Source organism: Hyperolius riggenbachi, chromosome 12 (genome assembly GCF_040937935.1).
Source record: "Hyperolius riggenbachi isolate aHypRig1 chromosome 12, aHypRig1.pri, whole genome shotgun sequence".
In the NCBI taxonomy this organism is placed as follows: domain Eukaryota; kingdom Metazoa; phylum Chordata; class Amphibia; order Anura; family Hyperoliidae; genus Hyperolius; species Hyperolius riggenbachi.
In genome coordinates this window covers 164,016,134-164,041,793 of record NC_090657.1, presented here as the reverse complement: position 1 = coordinate 164,041,793, position 25,660 = coordinate 164,016,134, and the positions used below count along the sequence as shown (strand labels likewise).

The 25,660-nt window shown below is 41.6% G+C and overlaps 1 protein-coding gene across 1 annotated transcript in view; it reads left to right on the top strand.

The window, feature by feature from the left end:
• MTG2 (mitochondrial ribosome associated GTPase 2) overlaps positions 1–25,660 on the top strand; it is a 43,555-nt gene that overhangs the window by 4,212 nt on the left and 13,683 nt on the right. The window contains exons 3-4 of the mRNA XM_068262291.1: positions 2,883–3,030; positions 5,641–5,756. Coding sequence (XP_068118392.1) covers positions 2,883–3,030; positions 5,641–5,756 — 264 coding nt within the window. The remainder of the gene's footprint in view (positions 1–2,882; positions 3,031–5,640; positions 5,757–25,660) is intronic.

Sequence of the window (25,660 nt, the reverse complement as noted above, 5' to 3'; positions counted from 1 at the left end):
CACACAGCTGTTTGACCATTCCTTATGTCTGAGGGATGCAGGTCTCTGGAAAAGAGACCTGGCTTCATCTTGCAACTTTCAGAGTTGCTTTGCTGAGGGATTTGCATACATGCAAATTGCCCAGCTGTCTCCTTTGAGGGCTGGCAGTATAAAAGCCTTCTTCTCCCACAATCCTTTGCTGGTCATAATGGTTTAACACACTCCTTGAGTGTCAGCCTTTCCTGTTGGACTGTTAAAGTTATCTTAGAGTATTCTGGGGGCTGTATTAGACACCCCTCTAGTTCAGTCAGGTTGTATTATTTGTATTGCCTGTTTCGTCTGTCTGGGGGTGCTCACCAGAGCAGCGGTTGCTACTGGTAGCTCCTTCTGTTCGTCTGTTTGGATCGCACTAGCCTCTAGCGGTAGCGGCTGTGGATCCTTCTGATCTGTATTCTTGGAGGGTAAGCTGGAGCAGCGGTTGCTACTGGCTACCTCATCTTGCTGTACCTGGATCGCACTCGCTCTGGCGGAAAGAGCAGACGATCCTGCTAAGCTCTGTTGCTTTACTTGGATCGCACTCGCTCTGGTGGAAAGAGCAGTGGATCCTGCTAACTCTGTTTCCCTACTTGGTTCACACTTGCTCTGGCGGAAGAGCAGTGGATCTTTCCTATCCTGTCCCTGAACCCAGATCGCACTCGCTCTGGCGGAGAGAGCAGTGGATCTTTCCTGTCCTATCCCTGAACCCGGATCGCACTCGCTCTGGCGGAAGAGCGGTGGATCGTATCTCTCATATTCCTGTTGTCCGTCCGTCTGTCTGTCTTGTCTGATACGAACGCTTGCGGTAGGCTCGGTGAGGTAACCGTTAAGCAAGCGCTCGCGTTCTCTGTTTCGTGTTTGTGTGTCGGTGGTTAGTTAGGGTGGCGTGCTTGTCTCTGTTACGCTTAACGTGCGGAGACCGCGCTGTTAACGTGTTCGCTGTTGCGAATGAGTGCGGTGTTCGCGTTTAGTTAGCGTTTGTTATTTTCCTTATTATTCTCATTGTATGATTTACTGTGCCTTTGCTCTGCTCCTGGGTTTACCTCTGCTTAGTCTTGTGTCACCTCTGGCAATCGCCTCTCTCGCGATTGCGTTCCTACTCTGTTTCTCCTGTTGTGTGTGCACCGTCGCGGGTTGGCGACTAGATTGGTGCACACACATACATTCTGTCCCTGTGCTCATTCTCATTCGCAATCGCATCTCTTGCGATTGCGTTCTCACTTGGTTTCCTCTGATGTGTGTTCACCGTCGCAGGTTGGCGACTAGATTGGTGGACATACATACATCCCTTTTCTGTGCTTATTCAGTCTTGTGTCGCTATTAGCAATCGCTATCTCTTGCAATTCCTTTCCCACCTGATCTTCACGGTTGTGTGTTCATCGTCGCGGGTTGGCGATTAGATTGGTGAACACACATTCACCCTGTCGCTGTGCTCTCTCTCTTTAAGGGCTATCTTGCCCTACTCGGTTGCAATTCGGACAATTCCCATCTGGCATCTGTGGCAGTACAGAGGCTTGCTCCTTTGCACTCCACAGCTCCACCTGCCGGTGGGAATTTCCCCTCTACTGGTGCTTTGCACCAAAGCTGGGTTCTCTCCTTTCATAACGCTTGTGGAGGATTTCCGCCGTGTCAGCGCATGCCTTGTGCGCTGATCACGGAGATAATTCCACAATTGTTACAGCTGGAAAGCAAAACACGATGTACAGATAAACCTATGATGGAACATTTTTTTACATACATTAGTTTTCCTTAACCTCCTTGCTGGTTCAATTCCTCCGGCAAGGAGGCAGCGCAGGAGGTTTTTTTTTTGGTTTTGGTTTTTTTAAATCATGTAGCGAGCCGAGCGGCGGCATCCCACCACCCACTCCGATTGCCTTCGGCGATCAGAGTATGCAGGAAATCCCGTTGAGAACGGGATTTCCTGCAGGGCTTCCCCTGTCGCCATGGCGACGGGGCGGGATGACGTCACCGACGTCATGGACGTCGGGACGTCATAGGGAATCCCGATCCGCCCCTCAACGCTGCCTGGCACTGATTGGCAGCGCAGAGGTCTGGGGCCGGGGGGGAGCGGCTCGGCGTGGCGGATTGCGGCGGATCGGCGGCGAGCGGCGGCGATCGGAAGTTACAAGCAGCTAGCAAAGTGCTAGCTGCTTGTAACAAAAAAAAATTATGCAAATCGGCCCAGCGGGGCCTGAGCAATCCTCCTGCGCAGGTTACCCCGAACTGAGTTCGGGATAACCAGCAAGGAGGTTAAAGGGGGTTGTAACATCCAAAAATAAATAAACTGCTCGTTCGTATCCCAAATATACATGTTAACTCGTTTTTTTGTTTCTAAAAGAAAAAAAAAAGGCTCCATATGTCCCCTAAATTTTTTTTTTTAACCTGGTCTGTGTTTTTTCGCTGAACTTTGCAGTGCCAACAGGACTGTGGTAAGTCTTATATTTTTTTTTATTTTTTTATTTTTTTTTTGTAACAAGCTTATCTCAAAAGGCAAATAACATAAACTTCCCATTTCAGATAAGATAAGGACGCTATGACCAGAAGGTAATTTAATCCTTTGAAGAGTTTACACAGTGATATACGCCTGTTATCTTGGTGACATTTGCTGTGGGAGGGACAGTAATCTGTAAAATAAGCAGTAAATAACGCTGAGCAAGGCAGCAGTGATGTCCCTTTTAGCCTCACAGAGAAACAGTAAAGATGGAAACCAACAGCAATATATTTATTTTTTCATATCACGCTTCTCTGAAATATGACAGTGAACATGAAAAAACAGGATAGGTTTAGTAATTTCTTATTAGAAGATTTTTTTCTTCCAGTTAATATGGCGTTTTATCCCACTTTAAATGCCTTCTTTCTCAATCCAGACTCGGTTCTTTGTGGACCACCGTAAAATCCGTGTAGTGGGAGGAGCCGGCGGTAATGGAGCGTGCTGCTTTCACAGTGAGCCCCGGAAGGAGTTTGGAGGACCGGATGGGGGAGATGGTGGAAATGGAGGTCACGTGATCCTTAAAGGTGAAGCAATCTGCTGGTTGTGGTGTTGGTGAAACGAAGCATTCTGTATGCTGTAGGACTTCAGTCCTCCGTTGGAATGCCGTTCTCTGGATGAATGAGGCAGGCTAGCACTGTAATGCCCAGTTATAGGAATTCCCCATGGGGGTAGAGAGTGGGCATTGCGTCTGTGGCATATTAACATTCCACTATCCACTTATATGTAATGCTCATGAAGGTGTGTTTAATTTTTTATATGTCAGGGTGTCGTTTTTAGACACTCTTTTTAACTACTTAAGCATTTTGGACGTAGCTGCTACACAGTTCCAATTCATTGATCTAAGTTCCTGTATGAAAGACCGACACCGTCTATGAGATGGATCCGTCTTTCACAAAGCCCATGCTCTCACATCCATGCATTACTTCCGTATTGCGTAGTAATACTATATGTACAGAAGATATGAGTGAGGACATCTTGTGGCCAAATGGTAAATTTACATGTACAAACATTTTTTTTACATTTACAATGAACCCCTTACCTCCCACTCTCCCCAATAGTTACCTCAATTTATTTTTGTAAAAAAAAAAAAAAAAATAGTTACATTAGGGACAGAAATTTTTTAATATGTATGTCAAGAAGGTATATTACTGTTACTCTGTAAATTATGGGCTTGTAAATAGTGACGGGCGCAAAACTGAAAAAATGCACCTTTATTTCCAAATAAAATATTGGTGTTATATATTATGATAGGGACATCATTTAAATGGTGTAATAACCGGGACAAAGGGGCAAATAAAATGTGTCTTTTAAATATGGCAGCATGTATTATTTTAAAACTATAGTGGCCAAGAAATAATGATTTTTTTCCCTTAATTTTCTAGTTAAATGCATTTAGAATAAAATAATTCTTAGTATAATGTACCACCCAAAGAAAGCCTAATTGATGATGCAAAAAACAAGATATAGATCATTTTTGTTGTGATAAGTAGTAATAAAGTTATTGGCTAATGAATGGGAGGTGAAAGTTGCTCGGATTCATAAAGTGAAACAACACTGAAGGCTGAACTGGTTAAAGAGAACCTGAACTGAAAATAAAAAGTCAAAATAACCATACACAGGTCATACTTACCTCCTGTGTAGTCTACTACTTAATCTTTCTCCTCTCCTGCACCCCATTTGTCCACTGTGATCCATGGAGTTCTCTGTCCTCCATTTTAAAAATGGCCATTACCCCATAACAGCTTTCTGGTCAGCACACTGTTAAACTGTAATATTGCCCACTTGAGCCATAGGAAACATGGACATTACCTTGCACATTCAGTTTTAACTGACAGCTGCTGATATATAACTGACAGCAACTAGTATATTTCAGTTCTGACAAAATATTGTCAGAACTGGAAGGGATCACTGTAAGAAGAAAAGGTGAGCTTCTAAGAGGAACTGACGGTGAGGTTAGTATGTAATATTCATTTGCAGCTACGTCATGTGTTTATTTTAAATAATTTTACTTGCTTTGGGTTCCCTTTAACCTCCTGAGCGATAATCCCGAGCTTAGCTCGGGGTATATCGCGCAGGAGGATTTCTCAGGCCCTGGTGGGCCGATTTGCATAATTTTTTTTTTGTTACACGCAGCTAGCACTTTGCTAGCTGCGTGTAACTTCCGATCGCCGCCGCTCGGCGCCGATCCGCCGCCGCTCGCCGTGCCGTGCAGTCCCCCCCCTCCCGACCCCTTGCGCAGCCTGGCCAATCAGTGCCAGGCAGCGCTGAGGGGTGGATCTGGACTCCCTCCGACGTCACGGCGTCCATGACGTCGGTGACGTCATCCCGCCCTGTCGCCATGGCGACCGGGGAAGCCCAGCAGGAAATCCCGTTCTGAACGGGATTTCCTGCTTGCTCTGATCGCCGAAGGCGATCGGAGTGGGTGGGGGGATGCCGCTGCGCTGCGGCTATCATGTAGCGAGCCCTGGGCTCGCTACATGATTTAAAAAATAAATTTTTTTTAAAAAATAGTGCTGCGCCACCTCCTGGGCGATATAATTGTATCGCCCAGAGGGTTAAAGAGCTAATTTGTTTCTCTGATACTGATCTGCCACTCAAGGCTCATATACACATGTCCAAACAATCTGCCCAACCATCATCTAAACTTGGTGTGTTGGAAGACAGTTGGGTGTGTGTACGGCTGGCAAACAACAAGACAACCAGCCGATAACAGGTTGTTTGCCAGATCCAACCAGCGTATCGCCCTGAACAACTATCGTGGAGGTTGGAACATGTGTACATGTAATTTGAACAACTTTATTGTTTATGAAGGCGGACATGTTGTACAGTTTGTCATTTCACTAGCGCTCAAAGTATTGCAGTGAGTTGGTTGGTTGGCGTGTGTACATACTTGTCGTGTAAACAACTTGTCGTGCGTTTGGGCATGTTGTGTGCTTGGTTGTGCATTATGGTGGACGTGTGTATGAGCGTTATTGACACTCTCAGAACTACAAATATGCAGATTAGGACCCTTGTTCCAGGCATGTGACTCAGTGATAAAGCTATACATAATGCTGGTAACCTTTGTGTTCCTCTCCTTTCCTCTGAGGGTTGTCTCTATAAAGTCCTGATAATAATCCCTGTTTCCCCTCTAGTGGATCCCTCTGTGAAGTCCTTATCGTCCATCCTTCCTCTATACCAGGGAATCAGTGGAAAGCCGGGGCGCAGCAAGAACTGCTATGGAAGAGGGGGAGAAAATGTCTACATTAAGGTGAGTGACAGAAGCCAAAATACGTATGTTGTGCTGCACCCCTAGTCCCATAGCCTAGCCATGTGCTCTGGGCTTCTCTGTAAAATGTATGCACTGTAAAAAAAATATGACGGTCCAACTTTGCTTGCATCAGTGTGTGCTTAAAGTGTACCTGAGCTGAAACAAAAAAAAATCCATACATATTTGGGGGTTCCTCCAGCCTCCTCCAGACTGATCGCTTCCTCGCCACCGTCCTCCGCCTCCTGGGTCCTCCATAAGGGCTCCCGGTAACTTCAGCTAGTCGGCGCATGCGCAGTGCGGCCGCGCCTGCTCCCCATCACGCACCAGCGGGCAGGAGAGTTTGCACAAGACCGCTCTTGGGCACAGGAGAGTGGCTGGGGCTGCGTATGAGCAGTAAGTCCTGACTCCCGAAGTTACTGGGAACCCTTATGAAGGACCCAGAAGGTGGAGGACGGCGCCCAGAGCGAGAGCAGGCCGAAGGGGGCTGGAGGAATCCCCTGATATGTATGAAATTTTTTTTTGTTTCTTCTCAGGTGCTCTTTAACCTCCTTAGCGGTATGACACTGTGGCGGGCATGCCGCACAAGAGGTTTTACTGGCCTCAGAAGTCCCCCCCCCCCCCCCCCCCCCTCTTAAACTAATAGGTTATCCAGCTGTATAAGATCATAGCTAGCACTAGGCTAACTAGTACATGTGGTCGCGCCCGAAGAACCCCCTCCCCCCCCCCTCCCCCGATTGCCTCCGATCACCCCAATCAGTCTGCTTACACTTCACTCAGCCAGGATCCAGTGATTGCTGCAGCCACCCTGGACAGCTCCGAGCTTCTTAAAGGGAACATGTACTGTGTAAAATTATTTAAAATAAACACATGAGGTAACTTCAAATGAACATTACATAGTTACCTTGCTATTAGTTCCTCTCAAAAGCTCACCATTTTCTTCTGATAGAGATCGCTTAGAGTTCTGACAACATTTTGTCAGAATTTAAATATATCAGTTGCTGTCAGTTATTTATCAGTTGCTGTCAGTTATAGCTGAGAGGACAACTGATGTGCCAAGTAATGTCTATGTTTTCCTATGGCTCAAGTGAGTGATATTACAGTTTAACAGTGTGCTGACCAGAAAGCTGTTATGGGGTAATGGCCATTTTCAAAATGGAGGACAGAGAATTCCCTTGATTACAGTGGACAAACAGGACGCGGGAAAGGAGAAAGAAATTGAGGAGTAGACTACACGGGAGGTAAGTATGACCTGTGTATGGTTATTTTGACTTTTAATTTTCAGTTCAGGTTTTCTTTAATGGGGAGGATCGGGTCTGCGCATGACATCATGTATGATCCTCCCCATAGAGAAGACCAGAGCTGTCCTGGGAGGCTGCGGTGATCTCTGGATCCTGGCTGGGTAAAGTATAAGTGGACTGATAGGGGGGATCGGAGGCAATTGGGGGGGGGGGGGGGGGGGGGGCGACCACATGTACTAGCTAGGCTTGTGCTAGCTATGATCTTATACAGGCGGATAACCTATTAGTTTTAGTGGGGCTCAGGCTAGCAAAACCTCCTGAGCAGCGTAACACTCGGGAGGTTAAAGTGGACCTGTAACCCAGGATTGAACTTCATTCCAACCAATAGCTGATACTGCCTTTCCCACTTTAAATCTCCACCTTTTCTCAAATAGTTCATCGGGAAAGGGGGATGTTGTCTGGCTGGCTGATATTGTGGTGAAGCCCCTCCCACAGAGTGATGTCATGATCATAGTCCTGACAGTTTACTGTCTGTGAACCTCGTTAGATTGTGGGTTTCCAAATGCCAAGCAATAGAACTCCCAGTAATGAACATTCCGCACAGATCACCTGGCAGAACTAAAGATGTCACCACCAGTGATACATTACAGACTGTAAATCAGGGAGAGAAAGCATCTTATGGTGGGCAAACACTGACTAAATAATCTGTAAATGAATATTGTAATAAATAAGCAATTTTATTCATTATGTTTTTTTATTACAATTCCTTTTTAACCACTTAAGCCTAACTGGACGAATATATTTGTCCAGTGTTGTTATGAACAGTGCACCATCAGTTTGCTACTAAATGAGGCACATGTGGTATCATTGTAACCGTGACAAGTTGTAGAATACATTTTGGTGTGTCTAAAAGCTGTAAACCACGTCACATGAAAAATAGGTAGGGACAAACTGACTCAAACATAAAAAGTCATTTTTAGAATTATGATCAAACTTGGGAAAGTTTTAGCAACACTACAAGAGACATATGTGGTATCATTTTAACCGTGATAAGTAATAAAAAAGAGTTTAAAGAGTTTTTTTAGGGTTGAGCCCCATGTCTCCTGTATATTTTTTAGTCACAAACTGAATCAAAAGAAATTAAATTTCACATATTCTGTACCAAAATAAAAGACTTGTAAAATGAAAACAAAGTGACAGAATATGAAAGAAACAACATATATTATTACCTTAGGAACCTGGCTTTGTAAATTTGTATGTCATGAGGGTATATTACTATTATTTGTCAAAATAAGGCCTTGTAATAATCGATAGTGTACAGCGAGAAAACAAAAAACAGAAAAAAAGACACCTTTATTTCCAAATACAATATTGTCACCATACATTGAGCTATGGACATAATCTAAATGTTGCAATAACCAGGATGGATGAGCAAATACAATTAGTGGGTTTAACTTATAGTCAGCACTGTTTAATGCAAAGCTATAATGGATGTAAATGGAGGAATAGTTTGTTTTTTCAATTTTTTTTGCTTATTTTCCCATTAAAATGCATAGAAAATAAGGTGATTACTAAACAAAATGAACACACACTAAAAGCCGAATTTGTCCTGAAAAAAACAATGTATAGATCATTTAGGTGTGATAAGTAGTAATAAAGTTATTGGCGAATGAATGGGAGCAGCGCCTATATGTCAAATTGCTCTAGGGCTGAAGCAAAGACGCGACAATTTACAAGTTTTATACCCAGGCACGGCAGCGAGACGGAGGAGCGCACTGCGCATGCATTAACTGGCTGAACTTACTGAAGGAAGCCCCAGGTATGTATAAAACTTGTAAATTGTCTAGTCTCTGGTACACTTTAAAGTGGACCTTAAAGCCCACCTGAAGTGAGAGGGATATGGAGGATGACATATTTATTTCCTTTTAAACAGTGCAGATTGCATGGCACTCATTGAGTGCATACAGCCCTTCAGTGGTCCGATTTCATTATGGGGTAACCTTGTGCTGACCATGATCTGCCACAGGGCATTGTTGAACAACCCAGAATGAGTGCAATTATCTTCTGCTCGCTCGTTCACTTTCTGTCATCCCATTTCTCCTGTATAGCTGAACGGCGAGTCTGTACAGTGCTCACTTTCCGAAATGCTGCTTGTAATCTGTATGAGGCCTAACATGTCCCCAATTTACTAAATAAAGTAATCCAGTAAGGAAGAAATCTGCCCCTGGGGGATACTTATCTCGGGAGAGGGAAGCCTCTGGATCCTAATGGGACTTACCCCATCCTCTTCAGCCTCGGGCATTCAGTGCAGGCAGCCCCTGAACAGCTTGCGGCAATATTTACCAATCCTCGCTCCTGTGCACCCACAGTACAAGCTCCCCCTCGGCTGCGGCAGAAATATCAGAGCCCGGCCGGGTCCGCTCTACTTTGCAGGCATGAGGATTGGTAAATATTCACGCGCTGAAGCCCCTACTGCACCCGTGCCGCCCACCGACAAGCTTGTCGGCAGATTTTTGGGGGCTGCCATCGCTGGATCCCCAAGGTGGAAGAGGATGGGGGAAGCCTCATTAGGATCCTGAGTTAAGTACCCATGGGGACACCTTTTTTTTCCCTTTCCCTCAGGCCTGATTCACATCTGCGTGTTTTTGCGGAGCCGGCTGTATAGCCAGTGTGCTGTAAAATGTCCAATTTCCATAGGTTCCTATTGTGCTGCAAAACCTTCCGCTTTGAGTGAAATGGTCCGAAAAATTGGGTCCTGCTGCATCTTTTTTTTTTTTGTCCGTTCAGCGGAATGGACCACAGAACCATACGGCCAGATCCGTTGGCAAAAGCTAATGTGAACCGACCCTTACAGGTTCTCTTTAACCACTTAAGGACCGCAGTCTTTTCACCCTTAAGGACCAGAGCCTTTTTTCCATTCAGACCACTGCAGCTTTAATGGTTTATTGCTCAGTCATACAAGCTACCATCTAAATGAATTTTACCTCCTTTTCTTGTCACTAATACAGCTTTCTTTTGGTGCTATTTGATTGCTGCAGCGATTTTTACTTTTTATTATATTCATCAAAAAAGACATGAATTTTGGCAAAAAAATGATTTTTTTAACTTTCTGTGCTGACATTTTTCAAATAAAGTAAAATTTCTGTATACATGCAGCGCGAAAAATGTGGACAAACATGTTTTTGATTAAAAAAAACCCATTCAGTGTATATTTATTGGTTTGGGTAAAAGTTATAGCGTTTACAAACTATGGTGCAAAAATTGAATTTTCCCATTTTGAAGCATCTCTCTCATTTCTGAGCACCTGTCAGGTTTCATGAGGTGCTAGAATTCCAGGATAGTATAAACACCCCCCAAATAACCCCATTTTGGAAAGAAGACACCCCAAAGTATTCACTAAGAGGCATGGTGAGTTCATAGAAGATTTTATCTTTTGTCACAAGTTAGCGGAAAATGACACTTTGTGACAAAAAAAATAAATTAAAAAAAGTTTCCATTTCTGCTAACTGGTGACAAAAAAAAATGAAATCTGCCACGGACTCACCATGCCCCTCTCTGAATACCTTGAAGTGTCTAGTTTCCAAAATGGGGTCATTTGTGGGGTGTGTTTACTGTCCTGGCATTTTGGGGGGTGCTAAATTGTAAGCACCCCTGTAAAGCCTAAAGGTGCTCATAGGACTTTGGGCCCCTTAGCGCACCTAGGCTGCAAAAGAAATGTCACACATGTGGTATCGCCTTACTCAGGAGAAATAGTATAATGTGTTTTGGGGTGTATTTTTACACATACCCATGATGGGTGGGAGAAATATCTCTGTAAATGAGATTTCTTTTGATTTTTTTTACACACAATTGTCCATTTACAGAGATATTTCTCCCACCCAGCATGGGTATGTGTAAAAATACACCCCAAAACACATTATACTACTTCTCCTGAGTACGGCGATACCACATGTGTGACACTTTTTTGCACCCTAACTGCGCTAAGGGGCCCAAAGTCCTATGAGTACCTTTAGGATTTTCACAGGTCATTTTAAGGCATTTATTTTCTAGACTACTCCTCACGGTTTAGGGCCCCTAAAATGCCAGGACAGTATAGGAACCCTACAAGTGACCCCATTTTAGAAAGAAGACACCCCAAGGTATTCCGTTAGTAGTATGGGGAGTTCATAGAAGATTTCATTTTTTTTTCACAAGTTAGCGGAAATTGATTTTTATTGTTTTTTTCACAAAGTGTCATTTTCCACTAACTTGTGACAAAAAATAAAATCTTCTATGAATTCCCCATACACCTAATTGAATACCTTGGGGTGTCTTCTTTCTAAAATGGGGTCACTTGTGGGGTTCCTATAATGCCCTGGCATTTTAGGGGCCCTAAACCGTGAGGAGTAGTCTAGAAACCAAATGCCTCAAAATGACCTGTGAAATTCTAAAGGTACTCATAGGACGTTGGGCCTCTTAGCGCACCTAGGTTGCAAAAAAGTGTCACACATGTGGTATCGCCGTACTCAGGAGAATTAGTATAATGTGTTTTGGGGTGTATTTTTACACATACCCATGCTGGGTGGGAGAAATATCTCTGTAAATTAAAATGTTTTGATTTTTTTTACACACAATTGTCCCTTTACAGAGATATTTCTCCCACCCAGCATGGGTATGTGTAAAAATACACCCCAAAACACATTATACTACTTCTCCTGAGTACGGCGATATCACATGTGTGACACTTTTTTGCAGCCTAGGTGCGCTAAGGGGCCCAACGTCCTATTCACAGGTCATTTTGAGGCATTTGGTTTCTAGACTACTCCTTACGGTTTAGGGCCCCTAAAATGCCAGGGCAGTATAGAAACCCCACAAGTGACCCCATTTTAGAAAGAAGACACCCCAAGGTATTCCGTTAGGTGTATGGTGAGTTCATAGAAGATTTTATTTTTTGTCACAAGTTAGTGGAAAATGAAACTTTGTGAAAAAAAACAATACAAATCAATTTCCGCTAACTTTTGACAAAAAATAAAATCTTCTATGAACTCGTCATACACCTAACGGAATACCTTGGGGTGTCTTCTTTCTAAAATGGGGTCACTTGTGGGGTTCCTATACTGCCCTGGCATTTTAGGGGCCCAAAACCACGAGGAGTAGTCTGGAAACCTAATGCCTCAAAATGACTGTTCAGGGGTATAAGCATCTGCAAATTTTGATGACAGGTGGTCTATGAGGGGCCGAATTTTGTGGAACCGGTCATAAGCAGGGTGGCTTCTTAGATGACAGGTTGTATTGGCACTGAAGTGCAGGAATGTTCTCAAATCGTGACCTGGACATGGCAATTAAGTCGTACCAGCAGTGATCAGAAAAAAAATTTCTGTCACTGCGGTGGGGCGGGTGAGGGTTTGGCCGGGTGATCAGAAGCCCGCAGGGGGCATATTAGGGCCTGATCTGATGGGTAGCAGTGACAGGGGGTGACGGGGTGGTTGATAGGTGATCAGTAGGTGATTACAGAGGAGAATATATGCAAGCAATGCACTGGCGAGTTGATCAGAGGGGGTCTGGGGGGCTAATTGAGGGTGTGGGCGGGTGATTGGGTGCCCGCAAGGGGCAGATTAGTGTCTGATCTGATGGGTAGCAAAGACAGTTGGTGACGGGGTGATTGATGGGTGATCAGTGGATGATTAGAGGGGAGAACAGATGTAAACAATGCACTTTCGGAGGTGATTTGAGGGTGGGTCTGCACGCAATCTGAGGGTGTGGGTGGGTGATCAGGTGCCCACAAAAGGCAGGTTAGGGTCTGATCTGATGGGTGGCAGTGACAGGTGGTGACAGGGGGTGATTGATGGGTGATTGACAGGTGATCAGTGGGTGATTATAGGGAAGAATAGATGTATACAGTACACAGGGGGGAGGGTCTAGGGAGGATCTGAGGGTGTGGGGGGGGGGGGGGGGGGTGTTCAGGAGCCCCCAGGGGGCAGTTTAGGACCTAATCTAAAAAATAGTGTTGAGATAGTGACAGGGAGTGATTAATGGGTGATTAGGGGGGTGATTGGGTGCAAACAGGTGTCTGAGGGGTGGGCAGGGGGGGTCTGATGGGTGCAGTGGGTGATCAGGGGGCAGGATCAGTGTGCTTGGGTACTTACTAGGAGGGCTGCAACCTGCCCTGGTGGTCCCTCAATCACTGGGACCACCAGGGCAGGAGGCAGCCTGTATAGTACGCTTTGTATACATTACAAAGCGTATTATCCGCTTTACATGCGGCAGATCGGGGGTTAACAACCCGCCGCCGCTGCTAATTGGCTGGAGGGTTGACGTCGCGGGTGGGCACATCCAGCGTGCGATCCCCGGCCAGCTAGTCCGCAACGAGCCGCCGCCGATCGGCGTATTGCGGTCGTTGCGGGCTCCACTTTGCCGCCGCCCCTAGGTAGGGGCGGTCGGCAAGTGGTTAAAATCACAATCCAGTAAAATATATATAGATCTATATATATATATATATATAGATCTATATATATATATATATATATATATATATATATATATATATATATATATATAGATCTATATATATATATATATATAGATCTATATATATATATATATAGATCTATATATATATATATATAGATCTATATATATATATATATATAGATCTATATATATATATATATATAGATCTTTATATATATATATATATAGATCTATCTATCTATATATATATATATAGATCTATATATATATATATATATAGATCTATATATATATATATATAGATCTATATATATATATATATATATAGATCTATATATATATATATATATAGATCTATATATATAGATCTATATATAGATCTATATATAGATCTATATATATCTATATATAGGTGGTTGGGAGGGGATCAAGGGATACATGGGGGGGAGATCTGGATTTTTTTACACTAAAATCGCACAGCCTGTCACGGCTGCAGGCTGTGCGTCTCTCCCTGTCACACAAGATCCACAGTGACAGGGAGAGGGAGGCGGAGAGGAAGGCGGAACGGCAACTATGTTGCCTTTCGGAGGGTGATCGCTGTGATTGGCTCACAGCGATCACACGGCAGGGAGCCAATCAGTGACGGCTCCTGCCGATACCCGGAAGCCTTAGCTGTCATAAGACAGCTAAGTGCAGCCGGTTCGGTGCGCGCGATCGCGGCGGGGAGCGGCGGCGCCGGTGATAGAGATCTACGCCCTGCCAGCCAGGAGCCCATCAAAACAGGGCGTAGATCTCTATCACCTCGGTCCTTAAGTGGTTAAAGTGATATTATTATTATTATTTTTTTTTTTTACTGCTAGGAAAGCTTTCTCACTTCATGTGACATGAAGTGAAGGGGATCACTGGTGGAATCACTGGAGGCAGTAGGGTTGCCACCCAGCTGGTATTCCAACAGCACTGCCGGTAGTGTAACTAAAAAACCGCTGCTGGTATGTCATTTTTACTGGCATGTCATTTGCCAGATAATCTTCTGGCCCTGCTTGTCACAGTCACACGTCTCCTTTTTGTCAGGCTAGACAGTAACGAGTGCAGCTCATACGTCCCGCCCCCTATCGTGCACTGTGCGGCCATTCGCTCACTAGCTGTCAGCTGCTGCCTGTATACCATTCTCCTACTTGCGGCCCCGCCCCCGACCTCCGTGCTAGCTGTGTTCCCAAGTCTGTAGTCACTTCACAGACAGTCAGCTCGTGGCTCTGCCCCCTCTTTCCAGCCATCAGCTCAATCAGAAGCTTACAAGGAGGCTCCCACTTGGACTGTTCCGCCTTCCACCTTGAGTGCGGCTTCTCCTGTACATTGCTGTCATGGGGATCAGAAGCTGTGCGTGTGACTGGGCATAAAGCATGCAGCAGCTCCTTCCACAACTGCTTCCATCACACAGACACATGCAACAAGCAGAGCACCATCCTGTGTATACAGCACAAGAGAAGCTCTGCCCAGTGCTGCACTGGCCTGACTGCAGCCCTGACTCCACACGGTCAGTAGCAATGCATCGTCACATTAGTCTGGAACGTGCAGTGAGCTGGGACACTTGTTTATGGTCACTGTGCTCAGTCAGGAGCCAGGGGAAGGTGATCTCTGTTATTATTGGCCTGTGTCCATCCAGGCATGGGGAGATTGCTGATAGCTGCCTTGTGAGGTAAATGACTTGCTAGTGAGATAAAATACTGACTTGTGAGGTAAATGACTTACTAGTGAGATAAATTACTGACTTGTGAGGTAAATTACTTTCTAGTGAGATAAATTACTGAATTGTGAGGTAAATTACTTACTAGTGAGATAAATTGCTGACTTGGGAGGTAAACTACTTACTAGTGAGATAAATTATTGAATTGTGAGGTAAATTACTTACTAGTTCGATAAATTACTGAATTGTGAGGTAAATTACTTTCTAGTGAGGTAAATTACTGACTTGTGAGGTAAATAACCTTTTAGGGCTGGTGCACACCGGAGCGGTTCTAGAGCGTTTTTTTAAAATGCTTGCAGGGGGAAAACCGCTTGGCTAATGAAAGTGAATGGGATGGTGCACACCAGAGCAGCTTGTTTTTTTCTTTAAATGCAAACTCGAGGGCTTCAGCATTTTTTAGATTTCTGAGGCGTTTCTGCCTCAATGTTAAAGTATAGGAAAGTGGAAAACTGCTCTGAAAAACGCTAGATCAGAGCGGTTTTCCAACCGTTTTTGTTACAGTAGCTGTTCAGTAACAGCTTTACTGTAACAATATTTGTAATCTGCTACATAAAAGCGCTCGGAATGTTTAGAAAGCGTCTCTAAACATGCCTAGAGTCACTCTGAAATCTGCTTCAAAAACCCCTAGCGTTTTGAGGATCTGCTAGAGGTTTTTGGTGTGCACTGGGCCTATGTGAGGTATCTTGCTGACTTGTGAGGTAAATTACTGGCTTGTGAGGTACATTACCCACTAGTGAGGTAAATTACTGACTTGTGACGTAAATTACTTACTAGGGATGCAAATGACTGACTTGTGAGGTAAATTATAATTAGTGAGGTAAATTACTTACTAGCGAGATAAATTACTGACTTGTGAGGTAAATTACTTACTAGTGAGGTAAATTACCTATTAGTGAGGTAAAATACTGACTTGTGAGGTAAATTGCTTACTAGTGAGGTCGATTACTGCCTTGTGAGGTAAATTATTATCTAGTGAGATAAATTACTGACTTGTGAGGTAAATTACTTTACTAGTGAGATACATTACTGAATTGTAAAGTACATTACTTATTAGTTAAATTACTGACTTGTGAGGTAAATTACTGACTTGTGAGGTAAATTACTTTCTAGTGAGGTAAATTACTGACTTGTGAGGTAAATTACTGACTTGTGAGGTAAATTACTTACTAGTGAGATAAATTACTGACTTGTAAGCAAATGTACTTACTAGTGAGGTAGATTACTGACTTGTGAGGTAAATTATTAACTAGTGAGATACATTATTGACTTGTGAGGTAAATTACTTATTAGTGAGATAAATTAGTAACTTGTGAGGTAAATTACTAATTACTGAGAAATATTACTGATTTGTGAGGTAATTTACTGACTTGTGAGGTAAATTACTTACTAATGAGATAAATTACTGACCTTTGAGGTAAATTACTGGCTTGTGAGGTATGCTACTGACTTGTGAGGTAAACGACCTACTAATGAGATAAATTACTGACTTGTGAGGTAAATTACTTACTAGTGAGATAAATAACTGACTTGTGAGATAAATTACTGAATTGTGAGGTAAATTACTTACTAGTTAGATAAATTACTGACTTGTGAGGTAAATTACTGACTTGTGAGGTAAAATATTTACTAGTGAGGAAAATGACTGACTTGTGATGTAAATTACTGACTTGTGAGGTAAATTACTTACTAGTGAGGTAAATTACAGACTTGGGAGGTAAATTACTGGCTTGTGAGGCAAATTACTTACTAGTGAGATAACTTACTGGCTTGTGAGGTATGTTACTGACTTGTGAGGTAAATTACTTACTAGTGAGATAACTTACTGGCTTGTAAGGAAAATTACTTATTAGTGAGGTAAAATACTGACTTGTGAGGTAAATTACTAACTAGTGAGAAAAATGACTGACTTGTGAAGTTAATTACTTACTAGTGAGATAAATTACTGACCTTTTGAGGTAATTTACTTACTAGTAAGATACATTACTGATTTGTGAGGTAAATTGCTTTCTAGTGAGGTAAATTACTGACTTGTGAGGTAAATTACTGGCTTGTGAAGTATGCTACTGACTTCTGAGGTAAATTGCTTACTAGTTAGATAAATTACTGACTTGTGAGGTAAATTACCTACTAGTGAGGTAAATTACTAACTTGTGAGGTAAATTACTAATTGGTGAGAAAAAGTACTGATTTGTGAAGTAAATTACTTACTAGTGAAATAAATTACTGACTTGTGAGGTAAATGACTTACTAGTGAGATAAATTACTGACTTGTGAGATAAATTACTGAATTGTGAGGTAAATTACTGACGTGTGAGGTAAATTACTGACTTGTGAGGCAAATGACTGACTTGTGAGATAAATTACTGACTTGTGAGGTAAATGACTTACTAGTGAGGTAAATTACTGGCTTTTGAGGTAAATTACTTACTAGTTAGATAAATTACTGACTTGTGAGGTAAATTACCTACTAGTGAGATAAATTACTGACTTGTGAGGTAAATTACTTACTAGTGATATGCATTACTGAATTGTAAGGTACATTACTTATTAGTTAGATAACTTACTGACTTGTGAGGTAGATTACTTACTAGTGAGATAAATTACTGACTTGTAAGCAAATGTACTTACTAGTGAGGTAGATTACTAACTTGTGAGGTAAATTACCTACTAGTGAGGTAAATTACTAATTAGTGAGAAAAATTACTGATTTGTGAAGTAAATTACTTACTAGTGAGATAAATTACTGACCTTTGAGGTAAATTACTTACTAGTGAGATAAATTACTGAATTGTGAGGTAAATTACTTACTAGTTAGATACATTACTGACTTGCGAGGTAAATTACTTACTAGTGAGGCAAATGACTGTGATGTGAGGTATGTTACTGACTTGTGAGATATGTTACTGACTTGTGAGGTAAGTTACTGACTTGTGAGGTAGATGACTTACTAGGGAGGTAAATTACTGACTTCTGAGGCATGTTACTGACCTGTGAGGCAAATGACTTACTAGTGAGATAAATTACTGAATTGTTAGAAAAATTACTGATATGTGAGGTAAATTACTGATTCGTGAGGTAAATTATTGACCAGTGAGGTAAATTACTGACTTGTGAGGTAAATTGCTAGCTTGTGAGGTAAATTACTGACTTGTGAGGTAAATTACTTACTAGGAATTACTGACTTCTGAGGCATGTTACTGACTTGTGAGGTAAATAACCTATTAGTGAGATATGTTACTTACTAGTGAGGTAAATTACTTACTAGTGAGGCAAATTACTGACTTGTAAGGTAAATTACCTACCAGTAAAGTAAAAATTACTTACTAGTGAAGGTAATTACTTACTAGTGAAGGTAATTATTTACTAGTGAGGTAAATTACTGACTTGTGAGGCATGTTACTGACTTGTAAGGTAAATAACCTACTAGTGAGGTAAATTACTAATTTGTGAGGTAAATTACTAATTAGTGAGAAAAAGTACTGATTTGTGAAGTAAATTACTTACTAGTGAAATAAATGACTGACTTGTGAGATAAATTACTGAATTGTGAGGTAAATTACTGACGTGTGAGGTAAATTACCTACTTGGGAGGTAAATTGATGGCTTGTGGGGTATATTACCTGCTAGTGAGGTAAATTACTGACTTGTGAGGTAAATTACTGACTTGTGAGGTAAATTACTGACTTGTGAGGTAAATTACTGACTTGTGACTAAATTACTGACTTGTGACTAAATTACTGACTTGTGAGGTAAATTACTGACTTGTGAGGTAAATTACTGGCTTGTGAGGTAAATTACCGGCTTGTGAGATAAATTACTGAATTGTGATGTACATTACTGACTTGTGAGGTAAATTACTGAATTCTGAGGTAAATTACGTACTAGTTAGATAAATTACTGACTTGTGAGGTAAATTACTGACTTGTGAGGTAAATAACCTACTTCGGAGGTAAATTACTTGCTTGTGAGGTAAATTACCTGCTAGGGAGGTAAATTACTGACTTCTGAGGCATGTTACTGACTTGTGAGGTAAATAAACCTATTAGTGAGGTATGTTGCTGCCTAGTAAGGTAAATTACTTACTAGTGAGGTAAATAACCTATTAGTGAGGCATGCTACTAACTTGTGAGGTAAATTACTTACTAGTGAAGCAAATGACTGACTTGTGAGATAAATTACTGACTTGTGAGGTAAATTACTGGCTTGTGAGATAAATTATTGAATTGTGATGTAAATTACTGACTTGTGAGGTAAATTACTTACTAGTGAGGCAAATGACTGGCTTGTGAGATAAATTACTGACTTGTGAGGTAAATTACCTACTTGGGAGGTAAATTACTGGCTTGTGAGGTAAACTACTGACTTGTAAAGTAAATAACCTACTAGTGAGGTAAATTGCTGAATTGTGAGGTAAATTACTTACTAGTGATGTAAATTACGGACTTGTGAGGTAAATTACGGACTTGTGAGGTAAATTACGGACTTGTGAGGTAAATTACGGACTTGTGAGGTAAATTACGGACTTGTGAGGTAAATTACGGACTTTTGAGGTAAATTACTGACTTGTGAGGTAAATTACTGACTTGTAGGGTAAATTACTGGCTTGTGAGGTAAATGACTTACTAGGGAGGTAAATTACTGACTTGTGAGGTAAAAAATAACTTATTAGTGAGGTATGTTACTGACTTGGGAGGTAAATTACCTACTTGGGAGGTACATTACTGGCTTGTGAGGTAAATGACTTACCAGTGAGATAAATTACTGAATTGTGAGGTAAGTTACTGACTTGTGAGGTAAATTACTTACTAGTTATGTAAATTACTGACTTGTGAGGTAAATTACCGGCTTTTAAGGGCAAATTACCTGCTAGTGAGGTAAATTATCTGCTAGTGAGGTAAATTACTGGCTTGTGAGGTAAAGGACTTACTAGGGAAGTAAATTACTGACTTGTGAGGTAAATAATCTATTAGTGAGGTATGTTACTGACTAGTGAGGTAAATTGCTTACTAGTGAGGTAAATTGCTTACTAGTGAGGTAAATTATTTACTAGAGAGGTAAATTACTTACTAGTGAGGTAAACGACTGACTTGTGAGGTAAATGACTTACTAGGGAGGTAAATTACTGACTTGTGAGGTAAATTACTTACTAGAGAAGTAAGTTACTGACTTGTGAGGTAAATTACCTACTTGGGAAGTAAATTACTGGCTTGTGAGGTAAATTACTTACTAGTGAGATAAATTACTGCCTTGTGATGCAAATTACTGACTTGTGAGGTAAATTACTGACTTGTGAGGTATGTTACTGACTTGTGAGGTATGTTACTGACTTGTGAGGTAAATTACTTACTAGTGAGATAAATGACTGACTTGTGTGATAAATTACTGACTTTTAAGGTAAATAACCTACTTCTTAGGTAAATTACTTAATTGTGAGGTAAATTACTGACTTGTAAGGTAAATTACTTACTAGTGATGTAAATTACTGACTTGTGAGGTAAATTACTAGCTTGTGAGGTAAATTACTAACTTGTTAGGTAAATTACCTACTAGTGAGGTAAATTACTGACTTGTGAGGTAAATGAGTTACTAGGGAGGTAAATTACTGACCTGTGAGGTAAATTACTTACTAGTTAGGTAAATTACTGACTTGTGAGGTAAATTACTGAGTTACTAGGGAGGTAAATTACTGACTTGTGAGGTAAATTACTTACTAGTTAGGTAAATTACTTACTTGTGAGGTATGTTACTGACTTGTGAGGTAAATTACTTACTAGTGAGCTACATTACTGAATTGTGTGGTAAATTACTTACTAGTTAGATAAATTACTGACTTTTGAGGTTATTTACTGACTTGTGATGTAAATTACTTACTAGTGAGGCAAATGACTGACTTGTGAGGTAAATTACTGAATTGTGATGTAAGTTACTGAATTGTGATGTAAATTACTGACTTGTGAGGTAAAGTACTTGCTAGTGAGGTAAATTACTGACTTGTGAGGCATGTTACTGACTTGTGAGGTAAATAACCTATTAGTGAGGTATGTTACTGACTGGTGAGAAACATTATTTACTAGTGAGGCACATTTCTTACTAGTGAGGTACATTTCTTACTAGTGAGGTAAATTTCTTGCTAGTGAGGTAAATGACTGACTCTTGAGGTAAATTACTTACTAGTAAGGCAAATGACTGACTTGTGAGGTAAAAACCTACTAGTGAGGTAAATTACTGAATTGTGATGTAAATGACTGACTTGTGAAGTAAATTACTGACTTGTGAGGTAAATTACTGACTTGTGAGGTAAATTACTTACTAGGGAGGTAAATTACTGACTTGTGAGGCATGTTAGGTAAATAACCTATTAGTGAGGTATGTTACTGACTTGTGAGGTAAATGACTTACCAGTGAGGTAAATCACTTACTAGTGAGGTAAATGACTGACTTGTGAGGTAAATTACATACTAGTGAGGTAAATTACTTACTAGTGAGGTAAATTGCTTACTAGTGAGGTAAATTACTGACTTGTGAGGTAAATTACTTACTAGTGAGGTAAATTACTGACTTGTGATTTAAATTACTTAGTAGTGAGGTAAATTACTGATTTGTGATGTAAATTATCTACTAGTGAGTTAAATGACTGGCTTGTGAGGTAAAACACCTATTAGTGAGGTATACTACTGACTTGTGAGGTAAATAATGTACTAGTGAGGTATGTTACTGACTTGTGAGGTATGTTACTGACTTGTGAGGTATGTTACTGACTTGTGAGATAAGTTACTGACTTGTGAGGTAAATTACTGACTTGGTAAATATGTCATGATAAATGTCCCTTCACAAATACTCCTCGAATGCAGAGGACAAGGTAGCTAAAGCTGAGTTAGAACATACTACTACTAAGACTTCAGAAGCAAATAGGAGGTGTCAATCTCAGCTCGATAATGTAGAACTCATATGGATTGATAAATGTAAACAAGGTTTGTTGGCTAAGGCTCAACATATATTTGCGAAGGGCAATAAGAATGACAAATTTCTTCTTCCCTTCTTAGGGCTCGATTTCACTTAGTGTGCTTCTGTCTGCTTTTTATCAGCACATCAATTTTACAGAGTGATACATGTTGCTGAAAAGCGGACAGAAGCGCACAGATGGAAACAAGGCCTTAGGCCTCGTTCACATAATTTAGTGCAGATGGCTGTGCGATCGGAACGCAACACGTACAATCGCACGCCATCTGGGCTACTATGCGCTGTGCTGCAGATCCCATTAACTTTAGTGAATGGGATCTGCGCTGCGATTCCCGACAATGCATGCAGCAGTGCGATAGCGCATCGCACTGCTGCACAGAGCATATGATGGGAACGGTAGAAGGGCTTTCTATGCCCTTCTACAATTCTTGCATGTCGCACACTATGTGCGATGCCAAAATGCGCACATCAGCGCGCATAGTCTGAACGAGCCCTAAGTATCTCTTGGGATTGGTACTGTTATATTATATTGGGATACAATGTAATTGTATTTTTTGTCCTTATTGAAAAATTTTATGAAATGTATCTAACAAAAAAAAAAAAAAAAAAAAAAGGCACGTCACAAAAATTACAGCATGCAGTAACACAAGTGAGATGTTTGGTATCTCCAGCCTGGAGTTAATATTTGTGAGGTTACAGAAGGGTGTTAAGAATAAAAGAGAAAGTGAAATAAAGCAGAGAAATAAGGAAACCTAATTAAAATATTCAGGAAAGTTATTAAGTTAAAGGAAATCTGAAGCGAAAATAAACTTGTGAGATAATGAACTGTGTGTGTGGTGCAGCTAAGAAATAGAACATCAGTAGCAAAGAAAAGAGTCTCAAATTGTTTTCCAGTACTGGAAGAGTTAAGAAATTTGAGTTGTTAATCATGCAAAAGATCTTCTCTGAACTCTTCCACCCACTGGGTCCAATACAGTGCTGTTTTCTGAAACACTTACACAGTCAAGAAACAGAAACTGTGAGAGACAGCTTGAGGTAAGGTTATACTGCAGGAAAGTTCAAAGAGTCCTTATTTCTACTATGTGTTATAGCTTCAAGTGGTGAAAGTGATTTGGAGGCTGCCATATTTGATTCATTTTAAACAGTATCAGCCTGGCAGCCCTGCTGACTTATTTGGCTGCAGAAGTGTCTATATTCTTGTGTAGCAATTACAAATGGTTAATAAGATGCTAATGGTTTTGAGCTGATATAGATTTTATGTTAATTTTCTGCAGCTTGTACTTGCTCTTTACTTGTCAGTATAAAGGTGGCCATACACGCATAGATGGCCACCAGATTTGAGCATCAGATAGAAACCTGTCAAGTCAAATCTCGCTGAGGGCTCAATCCCACTAGCAGCCTTTTCTAAGCGCTAGTGATTTGAAAAAGCTCTTGCTAATCAGGGCTGTAGAGTCGGTACAAAAATCTTCAGACTCCAACTCCGACTCCTCAGTTTCTGAAACCACGACTCCAACTCTGACTCCGGGTGCCCAAAATTGCCCCGAATCCGACTCCTCGACTTCGACTCCAACTCCGACTCCACAGCCCTGTTGCTAATGCAATGCTATGGGGTATTACTATTTTTATATTGCATCGCTCAAGTGGGATCACACCCATAGCAAAACATTAGCAAGAGCTTTTCAAATCACAAGCGCTTAAAAATTGCTTAGTAACTTACTGCTAGTGGGTTCCAGGCCTGAGAGAGAGCTATTACTGCCACACACTAGCCAAGTGTCAATCTGTTGCCACTCCCGATGATCGATTCATATCTTCAATTTCCAATAATCAACTGATTTGATCAATTTTGGCTGAAAATCGAAAGTTTAATGTATATACTCTTCTATAAGTCTACAAATTTATGTCTGACTCGCTAAGTAAATGAATAGGGTTCATGTGTATATGTGGGCAGCACAATAGTGTAGTGGCTAGCGCTCTAGCCTTGAAGCGCTGGGTCTCAGGTTCGGATCACAGGATCAGTGAATAATGGCGCCCAGCGCCTATGCATAAAAATGGTGCAGCATTAAAAAGATACGCTTATCGCTATTTATCGTTAGTACTGCATAATAATGGCGCACAGGGAAAAAAGAAGAAAAACGGCACACACTAACGTTATTTATGTAAAGTGGCACACACTAACGTTATTTATTAATAGTGGCACACACTAACGTTATTTATCAATAGCGCCCTACATAAGCCAAACTGCAGACGTTATTTAACTGCAAAGCGGTGAATGGATTTAATGTAACACTGTCAAGGTTAGGGTTGGGAACCACTGGGGGGTGGTTAGGGTTAGGCACCACCAGGGGGGTCTTAGGGTTAGTCACCACCAAGGGGGTGGTTAGGGTTAGGTACAGGGAGGGTTCTGTGTGAGAGTGGGGTTAGGTATAGTTACAGTACAATATACACCACCAGGGGGGTGGTTAGGTTTAGGCACCACCAGGGGGGTGGTTAGGGTTAGGCACCACCGGGGGGGTTTAGGGGTTAGGGATAGGTACAGAGAGGGTTCTGTGTGTTAACGCTAAATAACGATAAGGCTTTAACGCTAAATAATAAGGCTTTAACGTTAAATAGCGATAAGCGGCAAACGGATTAGCGGCAACACTGTGTGCCATTATTCACAGGCGCCATTTTCAGATGGATGCTCGGATCACAGTCAGGTCGACATCTACAAGGAGTTTGTATTTTCTCCCCATGTCTGTTTGGGTTTCCTAAGATAAGTTAATTGGCTTCCCCCTAAATTGGTCCTACACGGCAATACATACACTACACAATACATACATAGACATAACTATGGTAGGGATAAGATTTTGAGCTCCATCTGAGGGACAGTTAAGTGACAAGACAATAGTCTGTACAGCACTGCGGAAGATGTCGACGCTACAGTGTTCTCCCCAGAATTTTTTTTACAGCTCGGTGGCATGAAAAAGTAGCCGGGTGGGGCGAGAAGAGAGAATACAAGGTCGGCGTTTCTCTGTACAACTCTGCTTACAGCATAGGAGGAAGTGAGCCAATGACAGCCGGGTGCTCACCAAAACCAGCCGGGTGCAGCACCCAGCTAAAAAAAGCCTGGGGAGAACACTGCGCTATATATATACTAAATAATAATAATAGGGGTCGATTTATACACAAGTCACGAGCAACATTGTGTAATGTGAGTACTATTAGTGATATTACTATTTGCACAATTTACCCAGTGGTAAGCAACACTTTCTTGATAAAGGAAATGCCAAGAAAACTCAGGTCTGAAAGTTTTGGCCACGACAATTAACAAGGAAAGGGGCAGCAGGGAAATACTGGGCTGCAGGAGGGGGAGTAAATAATTGCTGCACTTGGGGGCCTGGAGGAGTTATTAGCAGCACTTAAAGTGGACCTAAACTCAGAACTCCTCTCTGCTCAGATACACAACAGAATAATAACCTTTAACCACTTTACCCCCGGCGGTAAGAATTTCTCCGTCCCTTTTTTCCCTCCTA